Below are 17,111 nucleotides of genomic sequence, written 5' to 3'. Positions count from 1 at the left end.
GAATCCAACCTCTGATTTTTACATTTAGAAAAGATCGTGCAGCGCTATGGAAATTTACCTGGGGAGCTACACATGATTGAGCTGGAAAAAGGAAGGACAGGTCTGGGACTTAGTCTTGCTGGTAACAAAGATCGATCCAGGATGAGTGTCTTTATAGTGGGAATTGATCCAGTTGGAGCAGCTGGCAAAGATGGCAGGTTACAGATTGCAGATGAGTTACTAGAGGTGAGTTCTTGCAGCTTGTCCTGAATCTCAAAAACAAAAGAGAAATGATTCAAAACAGAAATAAAATAATGGTGCAATATGTTGTGTTCTTCAGTGAACTGTATGACCTTGAAAACCCAAATTACCCAACCTGATAACACCGTGATACCAAATTTTCATTCCGATGTGTGTCAGATAATTGCAGTTGGGATTTTATATATATTTGCATATATATGTGTGTGTGTATACATATATACATACATATATACATATATTTTATGTATATATGTGTATATATATGTGTTTGTGCATGTATGTATACATTTAAAATGGCTAAAAATGGGTGAAGACGGGTGCTTTTGTATTGTGGAGATGTGTGGGAGGGGAATGCACTGTGGACCACGGAAACACTGCAGCCTGTTCATCCATCCACCTGTGGAGTTCTACAGACTTTCTAACTACAGATCAGTCTAATGAAAGTGTGGTAATACAGAATATATGCTGTGTACTGTATAAAATGGAAACTAAAAAAGGGAAATCAGGAACAGATCCGTTTGTATCATGGACTCTGATTGCATAACACGTTCAGGCTGTTCCCTCATCATATCATGATATGATATGATGAAGAGACCCACGAGCTTAATGCACATCTAGCATTCTCACTGTTTATATGAGCATAAGATGACTTTTTTTTAATATTGCCTCAGTTCAGTTATGATATTTGCAGGTATATTCTTTGCTGTTACTTTACCCACTCTCTCCAGAGCAGTAGGTAGCATGTTACTCACATGGAGATACTCCATGTAACTTCAAGACTGTGTTTAGAAGTTTGCAGGGATGCACTGGGAGATGATACACTGAAGAAAGGGTGAAATTCAACAAAGCATGAGGGAGACCCTGGAAGAACAACCTATATGGACTGGCATGTGCAGACTAGGAGAAAAGCTAGAGAATTTGTAGCTCTGTCGATCCAGCTGCACAGAGGGACTTGCAAGCTGCAAGTTCAGTGTGATCTGCTAAAAGGATCTCTTAAGTCAGTTAAAAAGTCCTTTTTTTAAAAAAAAAAACTTAATGCTGTAGATGCCAAGTATCCTCAGAACTCATTGAAACACATACGGCCTGAGCCGGTTCTCAAATAATCCCTTGCTTACTGTCTACACTATAAATATGCAAGATGATGCTAAGAGATGTCTCAGCCTGAGCACTCTTTGAGGAGGGATAGTCTGAACTTGCTTGCATTCACAAGTCCTTGTTGGTCAACGGTGGTGGCTGTGCCCCATCGCTAGCTGCTTTTCCTGATCACGGTCCTTCACAAGTACATATGAACACCAGAAGTACTGCTGCATCTGGGTTATCACCTCCTGTGTGAATGAAAGGATTGGGTATCCCTATAGTAATGCCTATTAGATGCAGTCTGCATGGGAGCTGAAGGATTGCTGTTATATTCAGCCCACTGTTGATTTTATTGCTTGTGTTGGTCCTACAGACTTTTGGTTAACCACTTCTCTGTGTCTATTAGTAGTACCTCGGTGTGCGTTGCATTATTTTCTCTCTGTGTAGGTCCAAGCTGTAATTTCCAAGTCTTTTCCCCATTCTTACAGCAGACTTTTCCACTGCAGCTTTGCATTTGCAAGAGCAAATGTAATTAATAAAATGTGAGTAAATTACGGCCTGATTCTGCAAACTCATATTAATATCTCCAGTGTGAATAAATTATGGCCTAATTCTGCAAACATTGCTATCTCCAATCTTATCTGAATCACATGAGCATCAAGGAGTTTCAGTGAGTCTGCTCTGTCAAGTAAAGACGATGACTGTAGGGTCAAATCTTCAGGTTGTAAATGAACCAGCATTCAGACTGCTGTGTGTAATGTGGCTGTCTCAGAGATGAGATGCAATGAATAATATTAATCTTGTTGCTGAATATAGATAATTCGTTTGTTATTTGTAGAATTTCTTATGACTCTGCTGTCTCCCTACATCCAACACAAGGTGATCAATGACAAGTGGAAATAGATGATGTGCCCAGTCAACCCACTATAACCCAAAGGGGACACTTTTAGTACTGTTCATTGAAGAGGGAGTGAAAGCAGGACAAAATATATTCCAGAATTCTAATATAATATTTAAAAAGCTGTTTTAGTAAGTGATGTGGAATAATAGTGTGTCTTTAAGGCTTATACATTAGTTTAAGGGAATTTAAATCTCCTGATAATTGTTATTTTCTTTAAATAGATAAATGGGCAAATACTCTATGGAAGGACTCATCAGAATGCGTCATCAATAATCAAATGTGCAGCATCTAAAGTAAAAATAATCTTTATCAGGTAAATTCTGTTTAAAGATTTTGCTAAAAAAATATTTTAAATATACTAAAATTCTTGAACAGGGAGAATTTCTGTTTTTGATTTTGGTGAGGCAGATGTGCCTGATGTGCTTTCTAACACAGTCCTTAGTAGTTGTTGAATATGTCATGTGTTTTTGCTTTTGGTATTTGCATTCTGACTGCCAGAAATAAAGCAGAAAAAAGAGCTAGAGTTAAACTTGTTTGAAGAAATATAATACTGCTTTATCACATGCCTTTAACTACATTAATTGTAGAAATAAAGATGCAGTAAATCAGATGGCTGTTTGTCCTGGGAAGTCAGTAGAGTCCTCATCTTGTACTTCAGGGGCACTTCAAAACCAAGAGGTAAAGCAAATTTTTGTTTTTTTTTTTCATTTGAGTGAATTATTAACATTATTGTGAGTAGTGCTCCATTTACTAAACAAATAATGAAAAATAAATTAAATGAAAAAATAAATGAGATTTTAGTACAGCTGTTACAGATCATGTGCTAATTCTATTTTACTTAATGCTCATCCAAATTGAGCGGTACTATGAAGAGAGTTATAGTGGCTTATATGGAACCATAAGACGATCTGACCCACTTTGAATGTTTGTTTTGTTGCTACTTCAGTTCAATGCAGAAGGTATTTAATTTTGAAAGTAGTTGCTCACAGATATGTTTTCTTTCTCTGCCAGACTGATCTCAGTGCTACGAATGCTAATGCTTTTGCTGACTTTAGTTCGTATAAAACCATTCAGCATGTGGAGCTACCTAAGGTATGTTTTGAAAATTAAACTGAGCTACCTAAGGTGTATTTTGAAAATTAAACTTAATTCAGCCACACTTGTGTCTATCAACTTTCTCTGTGTAATAGAGTCCCTCTTAAGCCAGACAGATTCTGTCCCTTTCTTACTCAAAGTCAAAATAGAGATTTCTAGTGATCTGCCCTTCTGGTCTGTGAATGCACTGCAAAGCTTCCCTGACCTAATGACCCTCTTTGGCAACTTCATGAGGCTCTGGCAGTTTATTTTAATTTTCTAATTACTGCGTGTCTTGGGAAGAAGGCATCTCTTGTGATAGCTGCAAAACTTCTGGTAGACAGGCTGTGGCTGAGTGCAGCGTGGGGCTGCTAGGTCTCTGCCCCCAGCACGGTGCAGTGAAGGGGGCAGCTTGGAGGCGTTTGGTAGCAGGTCGTGGAGGGCCAGTGGGCTCCCCCAGGCTGTCCTGCTACAGGATTTCTGTTGGATCAGACAAATTAATCGAAGAAAGAGAAGTGTGTGTTCTGACCACAGCAGAAAACTGGTTGCAGTGTCATGAGAGACGATAGACTGCATTTAACCAAAATTGGTTTCATCCTCTGACATACATCCACATTTTTCTAGTGGTTTAACACCTGCTTGACACTGCCTCAGGTAAAATAATTGCCTGAGTTGTTCCAAGTAAATTCTAATTAGCAGATTATGAGCATGGAATCCCCCAAACTAACATATACATAGTAACAAAAATCATGCGTTTGGAAGAAGATGACCAGGTGTTCTGTAATTATGAACCTTCCAAAGGAGAGTAAAATGGCTACTGCTGCTTATTGGCATGGCATGGAGAAGACTGTTGTATCGAACAGGCAGAAGTGCTGAGACTTTAGGATTGTTGGTTAGTTTGTAACTTGGCAGGCATCTGGCCTTGTTAACCTGGACTAGATGTTACAGTATGGTATCCAGATGATTTATTTCTAGGTGAAAAGTCTAGAGAAATTTCACTCTGCCACAACTATGTCCTAATTTTACAGGAAGAGCATGCATTTTTCCATCCTCTAAATATTCCATTCCTGTATGTACTTCTGTGGTTTCAAATACTATATTTAAGTAATATCGTGAAATTCTATTTACCTCAGTCCACAGTTTCCAAATATTCTGTGCGTCTTCCTTCTATTTATTAATTTAACAACTGATCTACATTTTTAAGTATTTAAATGGGTTTGAATTTAGAAGTATTTCAGATATATCTAGGTATCTGATATGCTGTAGGTAGGTTGAAAAATTCACTATTTCAAAAAGAAATTAGCTTGCAGAAAAAAGATTGAGGCACTGTGAATATCTAAACCTTTGTTATGTTGTGAAGCTTCACAGATGTTTAGTGAAAATGTTCTAACATTTTGATAAATGCAGGACCTAATTATCTGCGTTTTTCTGTTTGCTCAGGATCAAGGAGGATTGGGAATTGCTATTAGTGAAGAAGACACAATTAGTGGAGTAGTTATTAAGAGCTTGACAGATCATGGTGCAGCAGCAAAGGTGTGAGAACATTTAAAGTCCATATAAGGAAGGAAAAATAATTTTTGGAGTAGCAACCAGAGCTAATTTTTTTTTTCTATTTTGTTTCTAGGATGGACGAATCAAAGTTGGCGATCAAATCCTGGCAGTGGATGATGAAATTGTTGTGGGCTATCCAGTAGAAAAGGTGATTCTGGAGTAACAGGAAAATTGTAAAAACTAACCCTAAATGCTTGGAATGATTGTTTCCCTAACAAAACTAGAGTTTCCACAGCTATACTATAACTGTATTTTCAAAGCTGACTAAAGACCTGAAGACCTTCTCTGTAAGGCCTTGTCTATAAGACAAAAACTGTTGGGGAATAAGCCAGAATTGAAAGCTTAGTTTAGCTGTTATTTTTCGTTAATCACTGCTTGAAGAGTCTTGCTCTGTACTGCTTTTTTTTCTTTTCTTTTTTCTTTTTTTTTTTTTTTTTTTGGGGGGGGGATGTTTGTGTTTCTGTGATTTAGATTTATCAGAGGCACCTAACTGTGGAATAAAAACCATGAATTATTGCTGAATAATGACCTTTCCTAGCTATTGGACTTTAAAAATATTGGAACTTGTGAAAATATTAGTTGTATATTTTAAATCAGCAAATTGCATCAATGTTGTATCAGGTCACAAACTGCACTTATACATGGGAAGTGACTGTAATAACAGTCTTATATTATATTCCAAGTCTGGTATTTTAGCCTCTTGGGGAAAAGTAACTCCTTTCCTAAATAACAAGATATATTTTTAATTTCTAACTCTGCAAACTCAGCTTGGGTTCTGTAGTGAATCAAGGGGGGCTTTTTTATGGAATCTCCCTTGCTACCAAAAGAGGTGATTCTTTAATGGGAGAAGATCATTTTCCGTTTGTTAAAGGCTGAGAGAGCATCTGTCTTGCTCTCTGAGAGCACTGCTGTCTCTGGAGTAAGTATCAAAGGGGTAGCGAGGTTCTTTGTAGGGAACTAGGTAAAGTTTGGAAGAAAGGACAGAGTGATTGAACAAGAACTCATTTTTGGAAAAAAAAAAAAACATTTTTCTAGTTCTACTGATATGTTAAAGTTCCGAGGGGATTTGGTTTCTTCCTGTGCATCAGTAACACAAGATTGATCCTGAGTTTATTTCAATTCTGTGTTACAGGCCAGCATCCTTCTCTCCCTCCGGTAGTGCGGATAGTATTTTCAAGCTTTTCTTCTGCTTATATGTTTAATTAAGATGCTTGGATGGCATAATATCACGTTCATTTAAATTGAGAGATGTTTTGGCATTGACTTCAGTGGAATCAGAATTGGACTGCACGATTTTTCTACTAATTATTGTAAACAGATAATATTTTGTCCAGAAAGCTGTCCAAAGACTGCTGCATTCTCATCTACTGTAGTGTGGCATAGTTTTATTGAAGCTTGTGGATTAGCGAGATCTGGCCCTCAGCTATTAACTCTACTGCTGTTTATCACAGAAAACGTCAATTTTTGTCTCACAGGATTGCCATCCTAGCTCCTATTTCCAGAAAGTTATTCTGCCTAATCTTTGTTTTACAGCTGAACAGTCTAATTACTCTCTTTACCACCTGTTCTCTTTATCATTCAGTTTATCAGTCTCCTGAAGACATCCAAAACCACAGTGAAGCTTACAATCAACTCAGCGGAGGTGGACAGCCTGACTGCAGCACCAGTCCCTGCCAGCACTGCCCTAGCAGAGAAGAGGAATATCCAGCAGCCTGCAACTGTCCCCGCTTCAGGCTCACCAGAACCAGAGGCCATCAGAAGTAAGCTTCCTCCATGCATGTCTAGCTTCATGTTATGGTTGTAGGATAAAAAAAAAGATCCGTCTTACAAATACCTCTCTTCTTCTTGTGCGCTCAGCTGTCTTCTGGAATATAGATCAATCTAAATAAAGTAATGAAGCTCCACATGTAAGCTCTAGTCCTCACACGGGCCAGCTGCAGAGGTGGGAGAGGGGAGGAATTTCCTCCTCCATCCCAAAATCTGTGGAGTGAGTGCCTATGCCATGGTTGTCTAAGATAAGATGGGAGTCATTTCCATTAAGAGTGGTGAGAAAAATCACATTGTCCCTCCTAGCACAAGAGAATAGTGAGACTGTCTTGTGATGTATTACTGGCCAAGTCCAACTCTTCTCCCTTTAGTCTGGAGACTAGAGACACAACTGATTGAAATGATTATCGTGGCTGTTGATAAAACAACACGCCACTAAGAAGCTAATAATATCTTAAATGATGAATGAACACATCACAGTATTAACCTACATGTATATACCCATAATTATTACTTATTAATGGTTCTATTATGTATTATTAGTAGTAGCACTGATACAGAATTATAGTACTATAAAAATCTTAAAATTGCATGAAAGCTACTAAGTTACAATTCTGTTGCCTTTCCTTCTTCGCTTGTATTAAAGTTCCTTAAAAATCTGTCCCTTCTTATCCCACCTTGCCACATCAGGTCTTTTGGACACAGTCCTGATGGAAAGTTCAGCGTGCTGTTCAACGAGACTCTACCTCATGTACTGGGGTTTTCACAGCCCTACTGTCTGAAGATCTATTTCCTACGCTCCTTTGTTCTACACCTGATTAAATAGCTTATCCTCATTTTTAATTTTCCTAAGCCCCCTTATCACTGCCCCTGCACCTTTTTTTTCTCTTCACAGCCCTAATTTATTTTTCCTCATTGGTCCCATTTCTGCTACAATTGTACCTAAAATTGGTGTTGCCAACACTGTAACATAGCAGATTTTGTCCCAGCATAGTGTTACTGATACAGCTAACTAGACGAAGGCCAGTTTGTATCCCAAGGCTTCCTTCCAACCCTTTGATTGATACTAGTTATATTTCATTTATGTTAAATATCTTCTGGGCAGAATTATCTTACTTTAGCCTTAATTCCCCCCCTAAGCATAAGCAGTTTCTCATCTTACGCAGAGGGAGTTTGCCCACCGGAGCAACAGAGCTACCAGTGAGCCCACACAGATTTACCCTTGAAACATCATCACCCTCTGATTTCTGTCTAGCCTTAGCTAGTTTTGAGGCTTACTGTTCCAGTAGAACCAATTGTTCACACTGTACCTAAATATTTCATTAATATAAATATGTATTTCTGAATGGTCTATTTCTCAGTTTCGTTGGAACTTCTTTTAATCAGCATCTTTGTTTTAGATGCCTAAAATTTATGATTACGCATAAATTACTGCTTAAAAATGTACATTGCAAAGTCAGGAGGAGCTTTTCAATACAACATGTGGTTACACTGCGAGAATATATATTTACCCCGTGAGACTTCTTCCTGCAAATATCAAAAGTGACTTAAAAGGTGGACTGGCATACTGGTGTTAGTAAGCCCTTACTGAGGGCCATTAGATCTAATAATGTGTATGCAACCTTTGGCTTGTCCACAGATTGCTAGAATTGGGAAATATCACTATATTTGCCTCATATTCTTTCTGTAAACACATGGTATCAATCTGAGTCAGAGGCAGACTATTTGCACCTTAACTTTACCCATTACATAAGTTGCATATATTTGTTTAACACATATAGTATGTGCTTCATTTTTCAGTGATTGATATTTCATTGTTGTTGGAATAGATATTTAAATTAAAATTATCTTAATATAAGCAATTATGTGTTCCCTAGTGACTTTGGCTGTCCAAATTATGAGAGCTAGGCAGTACAAATGTAGGGTATTGTATGTATTAATCTTCCCAACAAACTCAAAACTGTGAATGTGGTACCTGCTGGCATCAAGACTGGGCCACTGTGACTGAAAGCTCGGGACAGTATTTGTCTGACGTGGAGTGAGAGCTGCATTGTTATGTGGGTGTTTTGAAATGAGAAGGTATTTGGTAACTCAGCTATTGCTGTTGGGTTATCAGTGGACGCTATTTTATGGTTACTTTTCTGATGTCAAGCCTGATGTTTAGCGTAATAAGGGTATTTAATTGTTGTTTTAGACACAAGCAGATCTTCAACTCCAGCCACGTTAGCTTCTGACCCAGCTACATGTCCCATCATTCCTGGATGTGAAACAACCATTGATATCTCCAAAGGACGGACTGGTCTTGGTCTGAGCATTGTTGGAGGAGCAGACACTTTGCTGGTTGGTTGGAAAAAAATCTGTGTCCCTCAAGCGAAATGGCAATAATGACATTAAAATATCTAATAGGAAAGATTTTGTCTTCATTTGGTCCTGTAGACTAAGTTTATAGAAAGATGCTAAACAGACAGGAAAACATTAGAAAAACAAACAAGCCAACCAAAAATTTTTAATTGGAAGTAGAAGAGATTTTCTTAAAAATTTTGATAATTTGTTCATCTGTCAATTAAATGTTTGGTTTTCCACCCTTTGGTTAATTTTATTAGGATATTTTTTAATAGCTCTTGTTTCAAAACAAGGGCGTGGTATACTTGCAGTGCAGTCTGTGTTCTTGCAGCATGCAATGCATTTTTGTTATCTATCCACAGGGAGCAATCATTATCCATGAAGTATATGAAGAAGGAGCGGCATCTAAAGATGGGAGACTATGGGCTGGGGATCAGATATTAGAGGTGTGATGTTTTTTTTGGTCGCTATCTATTGTCATCAATTACACATCTTCTATTTACATTGGAAAGCGTGGCATGGTTTATCCATTTGTGCTTACATTGCAGGTGAATGGGATTGATCTGAGGAATGCCACACATGATGAAGCAATAAATGTACTCAGACAGACGCCACAAAAAGTTCGTCTAACTGTATACAGAGATGAGGCCCAGTATAAGGAGGAAGATATGTATGATGTACTCAATATAGAGCTGCAAAAGAAGCCTGGTAAAGGCCTTGGACTGAGTATAGTTGGGAAAAGGTATGAAGATTGTGCGTGGAGGGTGAGCCTGGGATTTGGTGGGCAAGCTTGCGCTCTCCGTTGTGGTGCAGTGCTGGTGTCCTTTGAGCATGAGGGGAATGCGTCAGGGGATGGGATGGGGGGATGAAGGGAATGATCCTGTCTCAGAATCACTTATTTGCCCAAGCTAATTAACCTTACCTGCAGAAGCTACCCAAACACTGCTTGACACAAAACTGAGGGGACATCATGTTAGTTACAGGCAGGAGCCTTAAGAATTCAAAGAATGAAAATGATCTGTCAGCTCTGCTGTGATGCAAAATACATGTGTGTGTTTGCAGAAATGATACGGGAGTGTTTGTGTCAGACATCGTCAAAGGAGGAATAGCAGATGCAGATGGGAGATTGATGCAAGGAGACCAGATACTGACAGTGAATGGAGAAGATGTTCGAAATGCTAACCAAGAGGCTGTTGCAGCTTTGCTAAAGGTATCAGTGAAACTGGAAGTAGATGAAAGTGTAAATCCACATTTTCTGAAAGCTTAAGTTTTATTCAAAGTCAGAGTGCGTTCAGACTGTTATTGAAATGGCAGTAGGAATGAGCTTTAGCTCCAAGCATTCAGATTTTAATACTTTTCTTGATGGAACTGGGAACAGAGGTGGCACCATAGGGCTATAAAAGACCGTTACCTAGATCAGTCTAAAATCTATCCCTATAGTTCTCTAACAAACTGTTAACTAGTTAAGTATCTCACATTTTTGGAAAGATATTTTGAATTGACTTAACTGACAGAGAATTCATCAGATTTGTTGTTCCAGTAAGTGATATTTTCACAGTTAATGTGCATCTGATTTCTTCTGTATATACCTAGTGTTACCTTACATCTATTAAATTCTGTAATGTCTTTTCCAGTGAGCTAGTCATCTAATGTCAGAAATCATTTTCCCACAAAGATAACTGAAGTAACCTCAGATCTGCAGCTGTTCAGGAACCAGAATTTCTGTTCACAAGGAATTTTGTGTTTCTGATCTCCTCCCCCTATTTCCAAATCTAAATGAAGTCAGAAATATAGAATTTCCTGTGGTCTGGCAGGAAGTCCTGCTGGTCAGCCAGCTTGTCTGTTTTCCATCCACAGCTTTGAGACATTCCTGATGTATGTTAGGATTCCATCAAGTTAGCATTTTCCGATGGAAAATTGTACCACTGGAAAATTTTTAACAGATCCTACTCATAGCTGACTCTGGGATGCATAGACCAGATCATGCTTCTTTGCACTCAATAGCTATTAAAAGGTAGATTTTTCCAGGTCTTGAGCAGTTCCTGGAGGATTTTGGTTTTTTGAAATGCTTTTCCTGTATTTTTAGCATGTGCCCGTTAGTAAGTGTGCCAGAAATGGTGTGTGTTCAGGTAGTGAACTCATTAATATACTCTTCTCAGGCAATAGTACTTCTCCATTCTTACCTGATACTTCACTTATACGTATTTCATCTGTTGATGTGCTTTTACATCTCTTTTTAATTAAAGTACTTGGAAAGTTTCATTTTTATCAATTGATGAGAGTTTCGGGGTATCTAACCAAACACTTGTGGTTCCCATTTATCATTCATATTTTAAAGGTGTAAAGACTTAATCTTACTCAGTACTTGTAATTAATTGTCCTCATTCTGATGGAAATAAAGGCTTTTAAAATAATTTTCACATTGCTGTTAAAGGCTCAATTTAGTTCTTGCGGTATAAATGGAGTAAAGCATGATCTCTCACATGTAGGCAGTCACTATTTTTAATTCAGGGATCAGTTCTATTTTCACCCACAAGAGTAAGATCTAGGAGATCTTTGTCATGAATTGACTGAAATATGTTAAGTTAGAAATCTAAAATAAATTTTGTTAGAAAGTTATCGAGAATCTTTGGAACATCCAAATGCATTTTAGGTAGTGTGAGTCCACTCAACTGTGTCCTCAGGCTTAAAATTCTTCCTGTTCTTGCAGTTTTTATTTTTAAATATCACTACGACATATGAAAAGCTGGTGATTCTTTTCCCTCATTTGAATTAGTGATTTATCAAATGTGAGAGTTGGGGAAGAGAAAGGAAGTCTTAATAAAACTGAATGTGAATTGATTTATTCACGAATTTGGTTGGAAAGTATTACCTCCCAGTTTCACACATAATAACTTTTAAATCTCATTTGTGGGTTTGCATTTTATGTGAGGATGTGGTAGTTTTAGGTACAAAGACTGCTTCCTGAACTTTCCATTTTGGACAAGAGTGGTACATATGATCTGATATTAGTCAGTCATAGCACTAGGAAAGACTGCTTTGGCCTGAGCTCTGATCATGTCAATCTCAGAATATAGAAGAAGTCAATTATATTTAAAAATATAAAGAATAATATGTAATAAATCCCTTCTTAGTGTCATCCTAAAAGAACAGTAACTGTTTATGCTAGTTGTAAGGTACAGAAACCTTATTTGAATGGCTATAGCCTATTGTTGCTTTTGATATATTGGTCTATTTCTTACCATGAATTTTCTGTCAAATACATTTCTGTCAAAAAACGTTATTGGGATGCATGGATAAAGGAGTCTATATTAGCAACTTCCCTGTGGAAGAAAGAAGAAAAAGCAAAATAGTAATTACACACTGAAACTTCTGTATTTGAATATATTGCAGATAGATGTTGTTTTGACGCTTCTAACTAATTGCATTATTTCAGAAGTCCAGATTTTTAAATGTTGTTTGTGATAGTTAGATATCTGTATGTTTGCAAAATCAACTAGATGTCTTGGTTTCTAAATACTTGACTCCATGCTGAATTTTCTTCTGAGACATGAATTTCATGCAGCCATGTAGATACTTAACCCTATAATTTAAATCTCAAAGAGTAATGGAAGGATTTGCTGATGTGCAAAAAGTCCATCTTACCTAACCTCCTGTTGGGAACCAGGTATAAAAAGGGCAGTTAAACTACAGATGGATGTTTGGAAAACGTTCTTCTCAAAATCTGATTTCTTATGTTGGTGAAGCTCCAGAATAAGTGGTAATTTCAATAGCAGGAGTAAGATGGCTAACTACCAGTTTAAATAACATGCTCTCAGCTGCGTAAACAGAAATAATGATTGATAATTTGAGATTTTGTACTGGTTTTAGTAATTGCATTGAAAATACACTCCACTTCTATTAAGCTTTAAAAAATGATCTATTGAAAATATATTTTGGCATTACACTTCAGGAATCAATACTTCTCCAATTTAGGTGAAAGGTAACAGAATTAGGCTCCTTCATAATTTTCATAACTGCATTGTACTATTGGTTAATCCAAAATAATTTGCCCTTCTTTATTGGTGATTTTGCTGTACCTAGTTGGTAGAGCTCTGAGCCTGCCATTGAACTCGGTGCTGATTGCAGGGTTCTTAGACCTATATTTTCCCCTCTATTTTTCTTCTTCCATCATCTAATAAGTGACTTAACTATTTAAATATGCTTTAATAGGACTCCTGTAGTTAGAAGAGACACATTATAAATTACTGGTTCTTCAGTGTTCATTAGGTACAGTAAGACTAGAGGTCGGAAGAATAAAAGCTGGTCCGTTCCATTCTGAGAGGAGAACATCCCAGAGCAGCCAGGTTTGTAACTGTAAAACTGTTTAGTTTGGAAGAAATCAAATGTGGTTAAATAATGAAAGCAAATAAAAAGGACTGATTTTACAATGACAGTGATTTTCCACATACCCGATCCAAGATGAATAAATGTAGGGGCTTTTATGTACTTCACAGCTTTCTGGTAGCCATTTTATGTGCTCATTTTCGCATATTGTATCTGTTAAAGACATGATCCAGCCCCCAAAAATTTCCAGAAGTGACTCTGCTATGTTGTCTAAATATGATTTTTAGGGCTGCATCCTGGGAAGTAGAGAGAGCTCTAGTTCTCATGGATATCAGCAGAACTTGGAGTGGGCTTTAAGCCTCTTGGTTACTTTAGAAGTGCCTTTGCTGTAAGGGAATATTGTTTCTGCAAACTTAGTGAATTTCTCCCCTCCTTTCATACTCTTATCATAATCCTGACCACCAAAAGCAGCAAACTTGCATCTGTTTTTCAGGCTTCTCTGGTAAACTTGAACGATGTTGGTGTAACTGTCATTAGACAATTAGTGTTACAAACTTCCATCAGTTTCTACATGTGACTGTGTCTTGATGTGATAACAGCTCACATTGTGGTTCTCAGGTGATAAAGCATGAGGGTTTCCAGGAGAAACTATATTTCTGAAGCACTTACAGCTCACTTTAGAGCTGCTCTGGGTGTAAATTGTATATACAGATCGTACAGGGGTGAAGATAAACATAAAAAGTTTATCTCAAATCGTAATTAAGCAAAGAGACCTTCTGACATTTGAACTTAAACAGGTTAAGACTGAGTAAGGGCTAAACTGTTAGGTTCTCTTCAAAAAGGATAATGCCAGCCAAGATGAAAACATGTAGGCTATGTGAGGTCTTAATCCATGCTATTAAATTAGAAGAAACTCACAGTGAAGAACATTTTGAAGAGTCCATGTCACAGTCAGTGAATTAGACGCAGCATGAGCCATGTTGTTTCTTTACACTGCTTCACGAGTGTAGCAAAAATCTTTCTCGGATTTCTGCATGTGTAGCTGAATGGAGAGTCTAGTAGTTTTAGCTGATGGGAGTGTCTGGGTGAATGCAGGAGTACACATGATAACACATAAATGTTTTGTTTGTCTGTCTTCTGTATTCTGTCCCTACCTTGATAATTGTGGCTAACTTTTATGCCCGAAAATCCTTATGAAGTGATAGAAAATATAAAAATAAAGTCATAATCTGACCCTCAGAAGCAGAACTTCAAAGCCTTGTGCAGAAATTTAATCATCCAATCTCTGTTAGTCTAATGACATGTTTTAAATTAATAGTCATCTAGAATGCCCTAAAATACGTAGAAATTTAGTGTGTCAGCTTTTAACTGACAGAAAAAGTAGTAAAATGACTGAATATGGGAGATTATGCTTTTACTTTCTATCAAATTGGGAGTTTGAAGCTGCTGTCTAATCTCAATGTAAAACTGTATTTAGGTCAGTGAAGGAAGTGGCAGTCTCTCATCCTTCAGTTTCCCAGTTTCTGGTTCCAGTGCACCTGAGGTCTTTGAAAGTGGTCTGAAGAAGAATACCAGTAAGGTTCCTTTGCTTCTTTCACTGTTTAATACCTGTGAATTGATACTGAGATCTTTTGCTTTGTATAAAACATTGTCATTGTGTACTGTGGGCTTGAAAGTAATTAAAATCCTAGGGGAATGGTTATTGTACAATACATTTTGTTTACCTTTAAGTAGCCTTTTATGAATGAAAATAGCAACTTATCACACCAGCAATTTAGATGGTGAGGATATATGTTGAACGAATATTTTCTGTTTAATGTAAGTATGTCTTCAGTTAAACATTCATGGAAATCAGTGGTCAGTTGCTGATACAGTACAGTTGTTAGGATAGATAACTGAATTGGGATAGATGTGGGATTGTTTTCTGGTGCTCAGAAAGTTGCAAGTCACTGCAAAAGGTTAACAAAGTTACTGCCAACCCAAGTATTGCTTGAAATAGTTTTCCTGTTTTATTTGAGCGCTCTTGGCAGTCTTTTTTCCAGAAGTTATTTAAATCAAGAGAATGAATGAATGACCTTTTTTCATCCATCCTAGAAGTATTTCAATTCTGTTAATGTAATGATGGCCACTTTCAAAATCTGTTTAAACGTATACATACGTCTGTAATAAACAAAAGTTAGGCTGATGACCGTGGCTTGGATGACTTTACTGGAAAAGCATCTTCAAAATGCTAGTTTTAAAAAGCCTGGTTTAACTTACGTTTTTTGGAATTTTTTTTGACAGCAGCTTCTGAAATACAGGGATTAAGAACAGTCGAAATAAAAAAGGTAAGCTGTAATATAAAATTACATGTATCAGGAATATGTTCTGTACATACTGGCAATAGGTGTGTTTACGTAAGAGTAGAAATCTGGCCTTTTTAGTTATTTCAAGTCAAAACTATGTGACTCCCATAGACTTTATTCTTGTGTAAAATCAGTGTGACTCATATAATCATATTTTGTGACCTGTTTTGAAAGTGAAGGGAAAGAGCTAAGGGGGCTTTGTTTTATTGCTGTAAGATTAGGTTAAATCCACTTTTCACTAAAGTCAAGGGAACTGTATTAAAATTGCAAGCCCATTGCTTCAGATTTTATATTTTTGTCATTGCAAACCTTTTAGGTACTTATATAACAGTTGGCTTTTCTCTGTTCTGTTGATTTAAAAAATTGTTTATGTGTGTATTAGGAGACTGGTTTTGATTCTTAGCAGATTTTCAACAGTGAAATTCAATTGATACACTCATTTTCAGGATTATAAGATCTAAGTCAGAGACTATTTCTGATTGTCCAAAATGTATTTATTTATTTGACTTTATGTCATCCAATTTCTTTGTTTATATTTAGATACTCTCTTCTCAAAGTAGAATTTTCAAATACCACTTTATGGTAGTGGCTTTGGTTCATAGGTAGTGGAGTAACATACTGTAGTGAAGTAAGCTATTTTTGTCCGTCAGTAGTGAGATGCTAGGGGGAGCATAAAGATAATTTCTAATCTTCAGGTGATTCTTAATAGGAGATTGTTACTAAAGATCATGTAATTCCATCTATCCAGTTGTTGTTGCCCATGCCCTCTATACTTTACAAATCTGAGACTGGCTTCTCTAAGTATCTAGTTAGGTTAAGATCAGACATACAAGTGTGTTAGCAAATTTTCACCTGCAGCTGATAGGAAAAAAAAATATGTTGTGCTTTTTATGCTTTCTTAATAGGAAGAAAAATTCATTAACTTAAAATGTAGCTTGAGATAATAGTAAGATAAGGTGTTTGGAATTTTTTTAAGTTATGCCTGCAAATTCTCTCATATTCTTTCCAGAAAAAATCTAATTATTTTTCATGACTATAACAGGGCCCTGCAGATTCACTAGGAGTAAGCATTGCTGGAGGTGTAGGAAGTCCTCTTGGAGATGTCCCTATTTTTATCGCCATGATGCATCCAAATGGAGTTGCAGCTCAGACTCAGAAACTCAGAGTAAGTTAATTGTTATGGACTTCGTAAAGATTGCATTAGAAATGCACAAGATGACCAACATGTGGTATAGCTGTGAGTTCTTCTGGCTGTAACAACAATTTTTGCTGTTTAGATTGACAGCACAGTAACTCAGATTTGTGACATGCTAAAGGGTAATTTGTAAAAGGTATTAACATGAGAAAGAAGTTTTAAAGCACACTTGGATTGCAGAACTACTAAGGTTTTCAGAATTCAAAGCAGGGAGCATGGTTCAGAACAATAGGTTCTGTAAATGAGCTCTGATGATTAGTGTGCTGGTCGGTCCGGCAGCTGCAAAATAAAT

At 37.1% G+C, this 17,111-nt stretch overlaps 1 protein-coding gene across 14 annotated transcripts in view; it reads left to right on the top strand.

Annotated features, from left to right (window-relative positions):
• Positions 1-17,111, top strand: part of MPDZ (multiple PDZ domain crumbs cell polarity complex component) — a 96,321-nt gene that overhangs the window by 75,274 nt on the left and 3,936 nt on the right. For 10 of the 14 annotated variants that reach the window (XM_062600407.1, XM_062600405.1, XM_062600408.1 and 7 more), the window contains 15 exons: positions 29-225; positions 2,440-2,531; positions 2,806-2,896; positions 3,230-3,310; positions 4,733-4,825; positions 4,917-4,991; positions 6,426-6,603; positions 8,805-8,950; positions 9,316-9,399; positions 9,502-9,695; positions 10,016-10,163; positions 13,213-13,299; positions 14,757-14,853; positions 15,563-15,606; positions 16,667-16,789. In XM_062600407.1, coding sequence (XP_062456391.1) covers positions 29-225; positions 2,440-2,531; positions 2,806-2,896; positions 3,230-3,310; positions 4,733-4,825; positions 4,917-4,991; positions 6,426-6,603; positions 8,805-8,950; positions 9,316-9,399; positions 9,502-9,695; positions 10,016-10,163; positions 13,213-13,299; positions 14,757-14,853; positions 15,563-15,606; positions 16,667-16,789 — 1,730 coding nt within the window. The remainder of the gene's footprint in view (positions 1-28; positions 226-2,439; positions 2,532-2,805; positions 2,897-3,229; positions 3,311-4,732; positions 4,826-4,916; positions 4,992-6,425; positions 6,604-8,804; positions 8,951-9,315; positions 9,400-9,501; positions 9,696-10,015; positions 10,164-13,212; positions 13,300-14,756; positions 14,854-15,562; positions 15,607-16,666; positions 16,790-17,111) is intronic. The other 4 variants (XM_062600411.1, XM_062600409.1, XM_062600403.1 and 1 more) reach the window with 2 other exon arrangements.

The sequence above is a fragment of the Rhea pennata genome, chromosome Z, assembly GCF_028389875.1.
Source record: "Rhea pennata isolate bPtePen1 chromosome Z, bPtePen1.pri, whole genome shotgun sequence".
NCBI classification, from domain to species: Eukaryota; Metazoa; Chordata; class Aves; order Rheiformes; family Rheidae; genus Rhea; species Rhea pennata.
Note: the sequence above shows the minus strand (reverse complement) of the source record. Positions and strands in the feature narration are given on the sequence as shown.